This window comes from Platalea leucorodia, assembly GCF_965183815.1.
Source record: "Platalea leucorodia genome assembly, chromosome: Z".
Classification (NCBI taxonomy): domain Eukaryota; kingdom Metazoa; phylum Chordata; class Aves; order Pelecaniformes; family Threskiornithidae; genus Platalea; species Platalea leucorodia.
The window spans coordinates 80436419-80453132 of NC_138858.1; the positions used below are offsets into that span (position 1 = coordinate 80436419).

Here is a 16714-nt window from a genome sequence, read left to right on the forward strand (position 1 = left end):
TAGAAAAATGATCAACAAATATGCAGGAATTTAAACCAGTACTGCTTCATAATCTTTAGAGGTCTCTTCAGAAATCTGTTTTTAACTTCAGTACTTGCTGCCTTTCAGCTCCAAGAACTTTATACATTCCAAAGCAGTGTCTTCAATGGATTTTGATGAGCCAGTAAGATTTGCAACTAAGTACGGCATAACACCTGATGTCACTTGGTTGAAGTAACACACCTGTTTAAACAAAACCAAATGAAACAAAAAAGCCTATGGATTGCAACAGTTAGCCATTTCTTGCAGAGCCTAGATGAGTATGAAAGTTTTTATGGATGCAAATAGAAACACATAGTGCTTCTGAAACTGAAGGCAATAACTAGGAAAAAGAGTTATTTTGTACAGTACTTTTTTACAGTACTTGGTGATCACAGTATCCTCGCTACTGCCAGGTCCTCAAGCATGTAGGTAAATGCACACAGTAGTGTAGAAGCAGAAGCAAGAAACATTATGTGTAACCTGTTAAATGTATGTGCTTTATGAACCAAGCTGTTGCCTGAAAAAAGAATCCCAGCCACTGAGAGCTGCTGAATGTTTTCAGAAATATATTTTCCTAAATGAAAAATTTATAGCCTTCCCAGGGTAAAGAACAAAAGAGGAACATTGTCATTGGTCCAGAGATGGGGTTCAGATTGCATCATTTCTGACATATGAAAGTTAATCTGAACTAATTCCTTGGACGACTTCTGTAGTCAGGGAAAAGAGATGTACACCACCAGGGACCAGTTTAATGCACACCTTCTAGAAATGTATTTTAGGATTACATGAATGACTCTCTCGAGGTGCCCGGCCATCTCCAGTGCTTAGTTTACATTTCTTTCCTACCATTCAGGTTGGCCAAAGTTGGGCAAGACAAATTCCACTTTGTGGAATGAAGAATGTCTTAATAACCACACTGAACTCTGGGGAAACTGACTCCTTTTTTTGTTGCATTGCTGTTACTCTTCTAGACTGTCAGCTCAAATGACATCATATGCACATGTAATACTTCAGGAAAGGAGACACAGCTGAGGTCTGCAGAGCTACTCACCGTACAGGAGCTGTTGCTGTCACCGTAGATCTGGAATCCGGCACAAAGGATTTCACTTCTGCAGCGTTCTGGAGAAGGTGGCATAGACGTGAGGGTAACTGACTTTACAGCTACTATGTAAGGTTCACTGCAGGACAAGGGGAAGAATCAAACACTTCTTCAACAAGATGTTAAAAAAGATACACATAAATGACTACAGAGTATGCACAGCTATACCAAAGATGTCATTTTCATATGAAGTCAAACAAGCTCCTGTATGTTTAAAGAGATATGTTAAAAGATTCATCTCTCTTGAGCCTTATTAAGGCTTTATTACAGGCTCCAATCAAGGAGACTTCTTGTGGAAAGCCACAGAACAATCGCCCACATACAACACCTCCTTTTTTTTATTTATCCTGCTCTCCACAACCCACATTTACAGACTCAGGGTCTAGAAGCAACCCTCACTAAGAGGCTTTACAGTGTGGCCCCAGCAAAGGTAGACATGATTCAGTTCCCAGATGTGGGGGGAAAAAAGCAAGCACAGTACAAGCCTTTTAGAAGCAATGTTCTGTTAACATGAAGAATTACTGAATATAAGAAAAGAAATTGAGAATAAAGAACAATAAGATATACCAAATGGTCCCATTTATCCATGTTTCATTATGCAAGAACAAAAAGAAATCTAATGAAAAAAAAAATCAATGTATGTTGTTAAACTGATGAAGGGACTTTTTAAACCAAATTCAGCAGCAAAATTTACAGATACAATAAATGTGTCACACTGAGGTTTCAAGAAAGGCCAAGCACTTCCTTGAATAAGAAAATCTCCAGAATTACATTAAATGGGATTAAAGTCACTTAAAAAAACCAAACGAACAAACTCCCAGTTATGTGCTTCAGCACATTGACAGGCCCTCTAGGATGGGTTTTTTTCCAGACTGCCTGTTTGGAATTCTGGCCTATTTTCCCTCATGATAGACCACTCCCAAAAAGTCACTATCAAAGAAGCAATCCTGGACTACACTACAAATCCGTGATGTTCTGAATTTACTTCATCACATCTTCATGATGCAAAACAAATCTGGTTGAACAAACTCAGGCATCAACATACTGTCTTTTAGACCAGCTACTAGTCTAATTTCTTAAAAAATAAAATATTACCTTTGTCACCCAACAACAGGCCCAGATAAAGGTCAACAGTAATCAAAACTGTGGCCCCAAAGTGCTCACAGTTAAATTTGAAATTGCACACTCACCTTGGCTGACTGGGTTGCCTTAGAGACACAAGAATCACAAAGTCTCTGGGTTTATGGCCAGTCATGGGTGGAGACATAACATAGTATATTTTCTCATCTTCATTCAGAGCCTGCAGGACTTCACAGGTTCTGCAAACACATTTAACACACACATGCAGATCCTGATGTATGCAATAGCATCTCTTATGAAAAACACAGCACAAACATATATTCCATCCTAACATTAAGCCTATGATTTTCATGTTCAGGCAGCAAGGATGAGAGAGGAACACAGAGTGAAAAATTGAGGTTTTCTGTTCCACCTCATCTGACACCTGTGTACTGTATGTGTACTGTTAATTCCTATTTGGAATGACATTAGCTTGCGTTCCATACAGTGCTGAATGACCAAACATTGTCCATCTGACGCAACACAGGAAAGACAGCTTGTAAAATTACATTTGTAAAATTTTATTCAAAGTTGTGTTCTACTCTGTTCAGACAGGGCCACCGGGGTAGGACACACTCTTTCACTGTCTTGGAAGTACTGATCAATATCTCTGAGTTTTCATGACAGAAAAAAGGACAGAATTTTCCTTTACACTGGCAGCAATAAGCACTGCTAAGCTGGTATTCCATTTTGACCAGTTAATCAGGCTTCATGGTAGTCATAAGAAATCTGAGACTTTGGCTGTAGATATGGAAAATCAACACAATATTTCTTCAGATTTCTTTTGTTACAAGCCACAAATTCAGCAGATCTTGTGAATTTTCAAATATCCCTAAGCTTCCTCTTTCACCCTCTGATAAAAATCTTTCAGGATAGAATGACTGAAAAAGCTTCTCCTTTAAAAGAATATTCACCAAATCAAATTGGTATTCAATTGTCTCTAGACATTATTCTACACCATATAAGGTAAATAAAAAAACCCTCAAACACCTTTTACAGCAATTCTGAAACCCAGTCCAATTCAGATACACTTTATAAGATGTTATTTTTCTTAAAATAGCATTTTGAAGATCTTTGTTTCTCACTTTGACCGTATGATGACGCTGAGCATCAGTGTCCCAAACAACACAAACATGAAGGAGCCCACAGCTTTGCCTTACTTCCTACAGAGAGCATGCAAAATATATTGACCTCAAGTTATATGCAACCTACTCAAATTAACCCTCTCAACATACATTTGTCTACACAGGGAATTTTGTTCATTTTAGAAAATGGTAACCTCTGTCCCAGCTCTCTCTTTTGGCAGTCCAGGGCAACGATATTTTAAAATCAGACTTAGGAGAAATAAAATTTTATTTTAAGGTAAAAAACCTAATCCATACTTTGACTAATGAATCTTTAATGTCAACTTCATATAGCAGTTTCTTCTTAATTAGGTAGAAAAGCGTCAACATCTCAAAAATATTTGTATCAGAAAAGGTTAGTTGTCAGTGGATTTGAACAGTCTTAAAGAAAGGTAAGTTCTTACATGAAATGTTTGTCCCATTGTTGGCGGAATGTGAAGTCAGACAAAAGGGAGAAAGCTAGATGTGATGGTATCTTCACTTGCATTTCAACTTTGAGTGACAAGACATCACCCTCCTCATGAGTCCATATTTTTATCTGAAAAAAGTTAATAACATATTAAAACCAAAGAATGATTGCTATAAATATTTTAACACTTATAAATGTTACACATCTAGGACTTAAGCAAATTCTCTCAGGAGTACATATGAAACGATATCTGACAGATGAAAGGCAGATGAGTATTCAAGATTAGTTTTACATTAAAATACAGCACAATGTAAAATCAAATAACTGATAGCACAGCGACATCACACAGTTTTAATTACATCAGGTTAGGGATAGCTGAATTAGCTTGCAAGTGGAAATGAATGAGCTAGAGGCCAGTATGACCTCTTTCTCACACTATGTACATAGAGCCTCTAAATACCTTTCATGCTGCAGGTGCCTTGGAAAAAATTGACTTATTGGACCATGTAGATATCACCACTTTCATAAACAACAGCAGATACACTTAGGAATGAAAGTAAAAACCTTTTCTCAACCTTGCTATGGAAAGTCTCCTCATAGAGGCTTCAGTTCACTAACTCCAAAAGGTAACAAGGCAACCTGAGGACCTCATGCAATTCTTTTTGTGAATTTGGCATTAGTGACAGGAGGTTAGAGTTTTTAAATCTGAGCAGGTACTGGTCCAGAATTCCACTGTTTTTTAACATGGCCCTTGAGCCACGCCAAGTTAGAGAAATATGGCATAAATATGGGAAAGCAAGGGAAGGTAACTACGATTTTTAGGAAGGAATGGAAGAAACTTTATTAAGGTAGATTTATCCGAAGTAGTAGTGATGGTTACGTAAAGCTTTCCAGGAATTAAAAAGTTAAGAGTAGGATCCATTGGATGTGGCACTGGTGAGCAGGAGCAAGCTGGAGTGAGGCCACATTAGATGAAACAAGCATTGCTGCAGTACGTGTGAAGCAACACAGACTTCAGCAAAATAAGACAAACCAAGCAGCTGCCCTGCCTGCCACCAGGATTTTGGAACATATCCAGCAGTCCTATGCATTGCAGCTGTGGGGAGCTTACCTAGAGACCAGATTTTTACAAAAGCACTTTCCGAGCTTTAAGAGGGATGATTTTGGATGATACATGGATTACCTCCTTGATCCACCTCTCCAACCTATACAGTCCAGCAGCTTGTCTTTAGTAATTAGTAGAGTTCAACTACTTCAGCTCCCTTTTTCCATGCAAATCAGTCACACATAGGCCTATGTCCCCTTCCCCTAAAATGACTCAACATTTCTCTTTCCAAAATATCTTTTTTTCTTCCCTATTCTTTACTGTGAAGCAGAGCACCTGGAGTTAACAATATACAGAGAAATTATTTCAAAACATCGTATTGCCTCTCTTGTCCTACTGTTGCAGTATCTTGTCTTGATTATTTTGGATCTATTTCTAGTCATAGCCCTGAACCCTATCACAGAGAATTCAAAAGGAATAACCTGCACATAACAATGTACACATAATCCTTGCAAAAGAAGGGCATGGCATCTTCCGTAAACCCTGTATAATGGAATAAAATGGGTAGAAGAGAGTGCTTAGTATTAGTGGACTTTATTCCCAAATTTTAATCTGATATGTTAAATTGCTTCTCAAATCCTAGAAAGTTGTAACAGATTTTCATTTCTAAGTGATACAACATTCATAAGCTTCATCATCGCTGTTGCTTTTTTTTGTTGTATCAAAAATTAACAGTCTTTCGGTTTATGGAGCATTTGTGCAACAAGGCAGATTTTGTATGTTTCTGTACTTTCATGTTTTGGAATAGGAAAAAAAAAACAACGATATAATCCAGCAAGCATCTTGCTGAAGTAAAGTCTGGGGTAAAACAAAAGGCCTAAAAGCTTTAGAAATCAGCTACAGGGTGCATGGATCAATATTCCTTTAAGGCACAGAAGAGAAATCGTGTTGTCTTAGGAGCCTTCTAGACTTGGAAATCACAAAATGAAGTAGGAGGTGCAACTGTTAAAACGTCTCTCTGCTAAGTGAACACTGGCAAAACTAAGTTATTACTGCAGGCCTGCAAGTCTTGTGGCTCTATGTCAAAGGACTCACAGTGCCACTTTCTACCTTCAAAAACTGTCAATCAACTTGGGGTCACTCTAATTCCTGGGAAAAGGGAACAAATCCTTCGCATATAGAGAAGCACATGCTGCTTTGGAAAAACTACCTACTAGAATATTTCATCCCAAAATACAATTCAGTCTAATGTCTTTGACAGTCTCCTTTCCCATAGTATGACTGCCTTCAGGCAGAGCACTGATCAGCACTACTACCTGATCCCTACTATTTGTTCTTTCAGCCTCTCCCCAAGAAACCATTTCATGGACACTGACGAGATCTGTTTGAGTGGAGATGCTGCTATGAGTGTCAATCGGAGAAGGCTAAATAGTTCTTCTGTGCCTATGCTGCTGTGTACCCTAAGCACAAGGATCGAGACCTGAGAATTTAAGAACGGTATGATATGCATGTGGTGGCCTGCAGTGCTTAAGGAAAGATGAGGTAATGTTCTGAGCTAGACAGAGTTTCTTAAGGGATACTCCCTTGTGCTTATGTTTACAAAAGTGAGCTCGAAACAGTGACAAGTGAACCAAACTAACATTTGCCAAGATGATAAGTTTCATTAACTGGAGATGGCAGAAAGCCTTCCTTGGGGCTGCATCTATACCACACATCTAAATTTGACTGGAGGAGTTGTATAGGTAAAGTCCAAGACTGGTTCCACTCTCATTTTTTTTTTGCCAAAAAGCAAATCTAATCCACCTAGTGGGTTAATTTAGAGGTAAGCATACAGTCACATATGGGGACAAGCGTACCCTCTGCCTACTGCTGACATCCACACTTTTGTCAGCAGTCTACCTTGTGCCTGCAAGTAGATGCTAAATAAGAAAGAAGACTGACTTGCGGAATAGATGATAACCAACAATTGAGGTGGCCTACAATCATAAGTATGGTTTGCTGTCACTGTTCACTGTATACATCCTTCCAGAAAAAAAAAAAAAAGTATTGTGCTACCCTGGATCCCTGCCACTTCTTTAAGGAATATCTAATGACTGACAATGCCATATTATGCAGAAATGTCCAGAAAAATGCGAATGGATGGCTATTCTCCATCCATTGATAGCATCAGTGTGATTTGCATCCTACATCCTGCCCAAGCCAGATTTTTCTGGATTTGAGATACCTACTTCAATTAGATGAAAGAACAGCTAGAGAAAGCTACTCAAGATTTTCCACCAGATAAGGCCTAAGTGGCTTAGAGGCAGATCTTACTATCAAGACTCCCCAAAAAGGGGAGAAAGTTCCAGACTCCAGTAATACTGGAAGGTACCTGGTGGCTTGCTGAGAGAGAGAAGTAACATCATGCTGTTTAAAATGTCATCCAGAACATGCATGGGTTTGGGGTTTTTTTATGAAGTAATTTCTTCACAACATTTGGTGCTGGTTCTATTACAGGTTTCAAGTATCTAGGGTTAAAAAAGAAACTAAGATTGTGGCAGTCCCACTGGATGCAGAAAGGAAGTTTCACATGGATAATAATACAGTCTTAGCAGAGGCTTGAAAATAACGCTCAACGTTTCAGTCTGATTGTTCAAGCTTGCTTTTTCCAGCATGAGTGCTGTCTGTCATTTAATTGGCACAACAGTGTCTACAGAAAGTTATTAAGCACTGGAACAACCTACAGATGGAACTGGCAGATTTGTTGTCACTGGAATTCCTTATGATTTATATATGCCCTTACTCAAGCAGCTTATTGACTAGGTACAAGAATCAGTAAATGAAGTTTCATAGCCTGTGACATGCAGGAGGTCAGACTAAAAGATTGTAACAATTGTCTTTTGTCCCAAAACATCTCTGAATCTACATGATCTTGAAGTAATCTGCCAGTCACTAACCATATTTCAGAAACCAAACCTTAACAGATATCTCTCTATAGTTTGGAAAACACGCACTGCGACTAGGTTAAAACTGAGTTTTCCCAGTTAAATTACTTTGCTACTGGTTTTCTTAACAGCATCTTCCTACCTTAAAACTGGCTTACACAAGATTCCTTGCTGATTTTGAGCTTATAACACTGATGGATGAACAGAGGTGCTTTGCTTTCAGGCTTTTATAATTTTTTAATAGAAAAAGGGCAGAAAGAAAGATATCCAAAAAGAAAAACGTGCATAGAAAAGAGTCAAGTTGTCTTCTGAGAAGACAGAGACTGAAAAGTATGATATATAAATTGCTGCCACGTGCCGACTGGCAGTGTGCTCTTGGAACTATTACAAGATAATGCCTTCTACTTAGAAATATCTCCCATGCTGCAAAGCTGGTAAAGGCAGTATATTAGACTGCCGCACACATTTTGCTTGCCACAGTGACATGAGAAGCCCCACAAATCGTCAACAGCACTGCCTAAACAAAGATGTCCAAGTTTGGTGTTTCGCTGGAATCAAACAGTTTGGCAAAACCACAGAAGCACATTGGTTGTGGCAAAGAAAACGTCTCACAGAAATGAGATATGGATTTGTTTGTGTTTTTACACTCTCCTGTGTCTTGCTCAACAAGCCCAACTGATCAGTTGCTGGCAAGCCCGCCCTTCTGGGATCCCAAGTCCTATGTTCACTGGTCATTCAGACCATCTTAGAACTCCTCCACGGCACCTCCAGGTTGCACAGCAGTCTGGACAATCAGGTTGCTTTGCAACGTTTCAGGGAAACTCTGGGAGTTTTGGTTTTCAACCCTAGCCACAGTAAACCAAACACTGCCAAGCCAATATATTTATTTACAAATGTAAAATGTTGCTTTTCTCTGCCCACCTCTTATGGTGAAACATAACTAAAGTGGCTATGTAGCTATTCCACAATTACACACTTACATGATCCAGTGTACTGGTTATTTCCCATCCCGATTTTGCTGCTAGCTGTGTCAGTGCAGCTACATTGCTGTAACTCACATATGCCTGAAATGTAAGATACATTTCTGAAAATGAAGGGTAAAGGTACATTTCACTAAACATTCCAGAAATTAGATGTTCTTTTTCTATCATTACCCCTCAATTGCAAACAAATGTGCATTTTCCCTTAAGTGTTTTCCTTCCAGAAAACACAGTCCAGTAGTTTCTGAATTAAATACTTTCAGTAACCAAATTATGTGCTCACATGGCTGTTGGCAAAACAACCCTAATCAAACAACAACAAAATACTACTTTGGCCTTCTCCAATTATAAAGCGGTGCAGAAAAACTGTGACCACCAGAGAGATAATACAGGTAACCTCTCAGACCACTAGATTAATGGTTTTGTCCATCTTCCTCCTAAGTAATTAAAATCTACTAGAAAATTAACCTCTTCATTGCTATCAAGCTGTAGCCTATCTTGGCAATTGCTTTACACAGTAGGCTCAGAGCAGAGAAAATGCAAATATGTCCATTACTTATGCTTGATGACAGTGGATGGAGTTCTCATTTAACCCCTGTATAAAGAAAATACAGCTTTAGAGTCTTTCATGACAGGTTTTAATTTAATATTAAATAAATCTTAGAGTAAGCCATTTTTATCACTATATGCATATTTATATTTATTGTTTTGCAGAAAAGAAACGCTGCTTCAAACAGCAGAGATGACGCTGTTAGCAGCAAATCACTTCCTGCATTATAATTCTCAATTATTTATTTTTTCATGTAATGGAAAATGACCCAGTAAAATTTCTGGGAGCCACTGATATCTCAAATGCAATGAAAATTTAACCACAAAAATTCGACAATGAAACAACATTTAGGGTGCTATAAATCCACCTGAATTCAGGTTCATCACTATTCATTTCATGACACAGGAACATTCTATGGCCTAGCATGTCCAAGCCAGAAACTTGTACCACTTGATGCAGATATCTAGGAATGAACATATGTTTTCAGCTCTCTTTCCCATAGAAACAAAGTTTACGCTATTTCACTGTTCATCTGTCTGTTAGTATTGCCATGTCTCTCCCCCCACTTTTAGTATTTACTAAACCGCCTCCTCACAGCAATTTTTGAGAAGGTCAGTGGCTGGATAAAGAAAAAAAAAAACACAACTAATTCCTCTGCAGGAGAATTCAGCTTTTTAAAAGCTGGGGACACTGGGATATAAATCTGCAGGAGACCTTACAGCTCAGCTGCTCAAGGGACCGCTTGTTAAAAGAGTCTATCTTAAAGACATTTTTTACATTTTGTATGAAACTTACTCTTAAATCAATAGTGAAGCAGCTACTCTCTTTTCAGAAGAAAAAAATGATTCATTTTATTATACGTTTATCTATTCTTCCATGACTACCATAACACTTAAGTACAGAAGGTCCACTTTGGACACTGATACGGCCTGTACAACTGTTTTACACACCCAAAAAGTGTACAAATGTACTATTTTATGGAAGTAGAGAGTAGGACACAATCTACAGGTTACCTGGTTGCTTCTCTCCCAGCGATCAGAAGGTTTGTCTTCTTTAGCAGACAGCATGCATTTTCTAAAACAAAATTTGAAAGAAAAGTAATAGCATGAATTGGTTCTTTACACTTCCTTCTATACATGCTAGAAACAATCACTTCTATAGGCCTAAGTGTCTTCTAAATACTTTACAGGTATTTCTTCAATTTTCGGTTGCAAGACAGGTTTGCAGTAACTCCTTTTTCTTCCCAAGAAAGACAAGGATACAAAATAGCCTATAGAGCAAAGTATTTTTGAGACAAGTAGCCTCTAATAATTTCAACGCAACTCAGGCAAAATTATTTGGAAAGTTAAGTAATGTAACAGTCATGTTTGAGGAGACCTTGATGACTTAACAAATGATCACTTTTTTGGGGGGACACATTAAACAACTATACCTTGCTAGTCGAATTCTCCTTCGGGCAATAGCTCCATGGTACCGCCTCATACCATCCTTTATAAAAAAATAAACCAGACAGTAACACATCTGATTATTTTAGGATACAGTCTGTAAAAAGACAACTAAAAGTTATTTCTTACAGATGGACAAATGCCAGAGATGTATTACAAATAAAGAATTGTACTCTGTACATTGGCCTTTCCCCAGATTACCCCAAGTCAGTTTTGACTTGACAATATTCCCTTAAATTTGCAAAACAATCCAATAAAAAAAGTTGTATCACAGTAGCATACTCCTAGCATTTTTTGGTCCTAAACCAGTGGCAGCCAGGCAGTGCACCACACACGTTCTACTCTTTCGAAACGTGCCACCCACCAAATAAACTAGTAATCCAATTCATCATCATCTGATGTCAAAGCACGAAGGCAGCATGGAAGAATTCCTTTTTTAGTGCACATGGATCTGGGACGCAGAGCAAGCACTGTGCAAACAGATATGGTCTGCCCTTCCAGGTGGCGGGTCTTTCCCTTCCCTTATTATTACTCTGCCACGGTGGACTTTTTTTGAAGCACGGAAGTGACCCAAGACCATACACCACACCAAACTGCATTAAAGGTCAACAGGACTTGTTATCTTGAAGGATATGCCACTTTGGAAAAGCCTCTTTTCCTCAGCTTTTAAGAGCTGACATGTAGCTTCTGGATGAAGAAAAATCTCCAGATTAGTATATCTCAGCATTCTTTAAACCAAGGAGTACATCATATTTTTTGAAGACATCTCTTGTCTGTTTTGTAGAGCACTGCCGTAACAGCTGCCACTTGACAAATGACCACTGAAAGTTTAAACTACCTTAAGCACATATTAATTTTCCCAGACTTGTTTGCTCTACTCTGAAGGAATGGGTGTATATGTTCTTATCCTGACGCTTAGCTTGTGGATGCCCCTCTAGGCAGATCTTTAAGGAAAACACCGTTTTTCTGACAGAAGCTAAGCTGCTATGACTTTTTTTTTTCTTTTTTTCTTGAGGAAGAGTCAGTTTTTCGTCTTGGAACAGACTGTAATGGGCAGTAGTGAACCCTGCCTCAGCTAGTACATAGGGCACCTAGATTTATTTGTCCAGTTCCCGTCCTATAAAATACAAGTTCACTGATGTTAAATAATCATTTCATTTCTGTTTATGCTGGCTCTCTAAAAATCTCATAATTGAAGCAGTGATGTTAATGACAGGTGACATCACAGCAAATAATTCAACAATAGTATTCAAACTGCTCTGAGTGTTTCATGAACCACTTTCAGGGAAACATAAGTTGAGATCTCCACGTCAAAGGAACTGGAAACCTCATCCATCTCGTGGGACTTGATTCCTACAGACTTGTTTGTTAGGTCTATTTTTCATCTTCATTAAGGGTTTATAAAAATAACTTTATTCACTGAACACTTAGGAGTTTCATCTACAGTCAATGGAGATTGCACAAGACATATACAGACAGGTGCAAAAATCTGCGAAAAGCAGATTCTTCTTCCCTGTCCATCAACTCACTACAGAATTTCTAATGATGACTACCCTCCACTACACCTCTCAGTTTTAGATGACTGAAGTTAACAATGACAAATCTCTCACTCGAAGTCAAACATTTCATTTAGAGGTTTTCTCTTCTGCAAGAAGATGCATTTCAGTGCCCTGTTTAGCCCTTGCTTTTCCAGCAAGGCTATAGTGGCTGGCTGTGTGACATGCAGTGTGCTGGGTTGGACCACATGATCTCATGTATGCAATTCATCCTGCTCCTGAGGATGAGAGCTGACCTTTGTAGTAGGTTTGATTCTGGGGAAGGTGAGCAGCTCTCCTTTGTCATTTACAGTGTTAAAAATGAGAAACGCGCTGTTAATGTGCCGTGCTTGGTCCTTGATCCATTCTTCACAGTTATAAGCCTCAACACGGACACCAACCTCCACACTGAAATAAAAGTTTAAATTAATTATTGAACTGCTACAAGTGATGCAGAAGCAGCCCTGAGACATACGAAAAAGGGCTGCTGTACACTTTCCTGTGTGCACGAAGCCTGACTCAAAGACCTTCTGTAGCACACAAAATAAATTACTCAGTCTGGACAGACACATTTCAGAAATAAAATAAAAGGTGGCACTAGCTAAATAGCACTAATAAAAAGAGCAAAAATTGAGCTAAGTAGCAAAACAGGAACACCGGTAAGATTACTGTGAGAAGAGACAGCAAAAGTGAACAGCACGATATTGATTTGACATTCAGCAGAAGCATGGTATAAAGGTAATTCATGCCCTGCTAGCATTCTGCAGGGACCAAATACACCTACAAAGAAAACATCCATAGAAGAGCAATGCCAGGATAACATTTGTCCCGTGTACAGAATTTGGAGGAGGAATTACTTTAGCTTCTGCCTTCTTGTAGGTTGTCTTGCTACACCTCTTGCAACTTCTGAACACGTCCTCCTGCTGGAACAGGGCTCTACAGAAGTTGTGTCACACCCCTGGCATAACCAGAGGGTCTGTTGGCTCAAAGCGCCATTCCTGTAGATGGGGAAATAGCCTAGCAGAGAGGTGCTATCCCTTTGCCAAAGGTCAAAGGAGAGTCATTCTCTGTGAGGCAGACACAACATCGCCCTAAAATTGCAGAGAGAGCACATGCATAGGAAAGAGAGAGTAACCATTAGCAGGCAGGATCTGTGCAAGATTGGTCAACAGCCACACCGCTAAATCCCAGGAGCAGGTGTTCAGTGTGCCAAAATCTATGTTTCATGCTTACAGTGACCATATACTCAACTAAAGATAAAATTTCAGCATGGGCTGTAGCCATTTATTCCAAACTGCAACTGGCAAAGCCTCACCTCTGCATACACCCAAACCAACTCTGGGAAGAAGTAAACAAAACAAAGCATGAATTTTGCCAGTAACCAGCAATAAATAGAACCCAGATCTGTCAACAGATGCCAAGACAGGAAGATCCTGGCAGCAAGCTGGAGTCTTCTGAAGAATCAAAGCTGTGGGACCAACTCATCCCTTGAAAATCCCTGAATTTCAGAGTGATCTTTATGGCTCTCAGTTTGCAGGATTGGGATTTGGTTACAAATGATCTTTAAATTAAGAGTGAAAGTCAGAGAATAATTTTTAAAAACTTTCACTGAGAAAAGTAAAAAAAAAAGGTGCTTATAGACAGATATTTATAGACATAGATATATCCCTCAAAGCTCCAGCTGAAATATAATTCATTCAATAATGCCAATCCTACTGAAAGCTGAAACCTAAAACACACAGTTAGGCTGGTGCTGAAGAAGTCAAGGAAGACAAGCAGATTAGGAGCTTTACCTGTTCTGAAATGCATTGTTCACAATTGCATTGAATACAAGGCGGTCACCCACGACGGATGGTCCCCAGAATTTAAACATATTGACTGATTTCAAGACAGGATATGAACGACAAAGGCGGCTGGAAAAGAAAGCAACAGATACAGAGAGCAAAACATAGAGTCATGTTAAAGAACCTCCTTTGTTAGGAGGTTTTGAAGTGGGTAGTGATTAGAGCAACAAGGTTTGCACAACCTAGAAGGTCACTATATTACACTAATTTATTCCGTAACTCACTGAAATACACTTAACATGTTCAGCTCCAAGAGCATATAATTCCAGCTTCAAACATAATAATACCACTTACGTCATGCTGTTTCATTTTCAACAGACTTTACAAACACTAACTAATTAATTCTCACTGCTTGATATTACTTTCTTTTGGAGCCAGACCATGAATCCCTTACCTACAGAGTAACCATTTACTTCACAGAGTTTCATCAATTTCTATATGACTGCACGGGGAGTAGGATTTTGCTCTGAATGTAAAAATGCCAGATCATAAAGCCTTTAAACAATTAAAAGAAACCTGAGCAGAAAGGCTGAGCACCAGAAACAGTGTTCAAGCAAAGCAATGTCAGTCTATCTGTACTTTTAATATTTCTACATTTTTGCTTGTTTGTCAGATGTTTTCTGCTAGTGTTATATGAAATAAGAATAAAAAACTACCCATATAACTGCCAAATGCATAGTTGGTTTCTTTTTTTTTTTTTTTTTTTTTTTTTTTTTTTTATTTGGTCTGGTTTACTAACTTATGTGCAGTTCGCTACTGGTGGTGAGCTGGGAAACTCATCTTTCGACATACAAAGGGACAGAAAGATGTTGAACTGATCCCTTATCAATTCAGAAACACAGAACTGTTGGCTAAATTTCAAAAGCTGAGGGCACACTAGTGTATTACAAACATCTTTACATTACATTACAAATCTTAGTAATTCTGTTCCCTTTGTCCTTCCAATTGCATAGTGCATCCACTCACCTGTCTCTTCTTATTTCAGACCTGATTCCAGACTGCATGCAATTACATGTAGTCAGGTTCAGCAAGGTTGTCTTACTGGGTCTCTTTGAATTGCTTGTGAAATAGGCTGTAGCCACTCTAGTAAAACTGCTGCTCTAGTACGGAAGATTGTCTGTGCCAGGCGAGTACCCTTTCCAGGAGCGTACTAGCAAAGCTGCTCTTCGGACCGATACAGTGGACAAACAGATACACACCTGATCAAACCCAGCTACACTGCTAAAGAAAAGTTTTGCAATTCCGTGTCATCTACACTAGGGAATTCCAATAACTCATCGCTTCTCTGACCTTCACAGACATTCCAGAAAAAAATCTGCAGTACAGGTACAGCTTAAGGGTTTGTGGAATAGGGATCTAGTTTGCAAGCTCTCCGTAGTGGGCAAAAACTAGGTTTCTTCAGCAGTTCTAAATGCAGTCAAAGCCCCACTCTTTACTGGGATCTCTGTGCATCACATGAATAGGGAACAATATACAATAATGACATCTATATTTAGACTTTGAAAAAACATGTTCTGTCCTCATGCATGAGTGCAAAATGCTCAATAAGAATCCCATATGCACATCTGAGAATAGGTTTTTCATTGTGCAGTTTTTAAACTTGAAAATATAACTTTGTAGCGTTCCTAGCTTTTAACTCACTGCACTCTGCAAACTAATGTACCAGTATTGTTAAATGCACACAATTATGTGTAACTAATTAATTTACTGGTACATCTTTTTGATAGACTAATACATTCAAAGAATTTTGTAATTTCATTAAGAACAATTTGTTCTTCTGATTTAAAATGCTAAATGGTGATCTTATTTACAATGTTTGCTATAAAGATGCAAACACAATGTTATTGAAAGTAAGAGAGGAACAAACCAGAAATTTGGCCTAAATATTCCATTTTTCCTGGAAAACTATGGCCTGAATGCTTCTACTGCAAGTGCAAGAAATAAGAAAGTACAGATGGAGTTCAAACTAATATTACTAATATTCAAATGGCTTTATTGCTATCTGCAAGATTATCATTTACTGTCCAGCCAAAAAAGTGGAGGGGGTGGGAGGGAGGGGAGAAGGAGGGTGAGTAACCTTTAAAATGCCCTTAGAAATTTATTTTTCAAGGGTTAGCCCTCTGCTTCCGTTCCTCCATCAGAGTTTGTGGTCATAGCAACTCTTAACTGGCACCTTCAAAGGTCAAGCCTAATTGTGAGTGGCCTCACAAAAGGTTTGTAGTGAGACAAGCTATTTCTCAAGCATAAACTACAAAATCTCTGTTTTCAACAAGCCTCTGTCAGCAGCTATTATTCTTGAAATTCTCAACATGACAAATCATGTTTGACATTCATTATTTCGAAGAAATTTTTTTCACTAGTTCATTTGCTGATATTTTCCTTTTCTTTTTAAACCTAAATGTAATTCTCACTAGGTAAAATTTATCAAATGAAAACAGGTAAATATTTTGGGTCATATTATAGCAAAAATCTGAAACAATCCCTTTGAAGCCAATGAAATTACATACTGCAGTAAGGTCAGTGCATTCTAACATTACTAAAGCAAGCTGTTTATCCAACCGCTACAGAAAATCTGTTGTTATCAGTACAACTACTGGCTACAAATCAAAACTATATGAA

The 16714-nt window shown here is 38.5% G+C and overlaps 1 protein-coding gene across 1 annotated transcript in view; it reads right to left on the reverse strand.

Moving 5' to 3' along the window:
• Positions 1 to 87: 87 nt before the first annotated feature.
• ACOT12 (acyl-CoA thioesterase 12) overlaps positions 88 to 16714 on the reverse strand; it is a gene marked incomplete at both ends in the record, with an annotated part of 30044 nt that continues 13417 nt past the window's right edge. Inside the window, 9 exons of the mRNA XM_082335662.1 lie at positions 88 to 222; positions 1073 to 1199; positions 2311 to 2439; positions 3768 to 3901; positions 8722 to 8805; positions 10285 to 10345; positions 10704 to 10759; positions 12509 to 12659; positions 14045 to 14164. Of these exons, the coding sequence (XP_082191788.1) occupies positions 88 to 222; positions 1073 to 1199; positions 2311 to 2439; positions 3768 to 3901; positions 8722 to 8805; positions 10285 to 10345; positions 10704 to 10759; positions 12509 to 12659; positions 14045 to 14164 (997 nt within the window). The remainder of the gene's footprint in view (positions 223 to 1072; positions 1200 to 2310; positions 2440 to 3767; positions 3902 to 8721; positions 8806 to 10284; positions 10346 to 10703; positions 10760 to 12508; positions 12660 to 14044; positions 14165 to 16714) is intronic.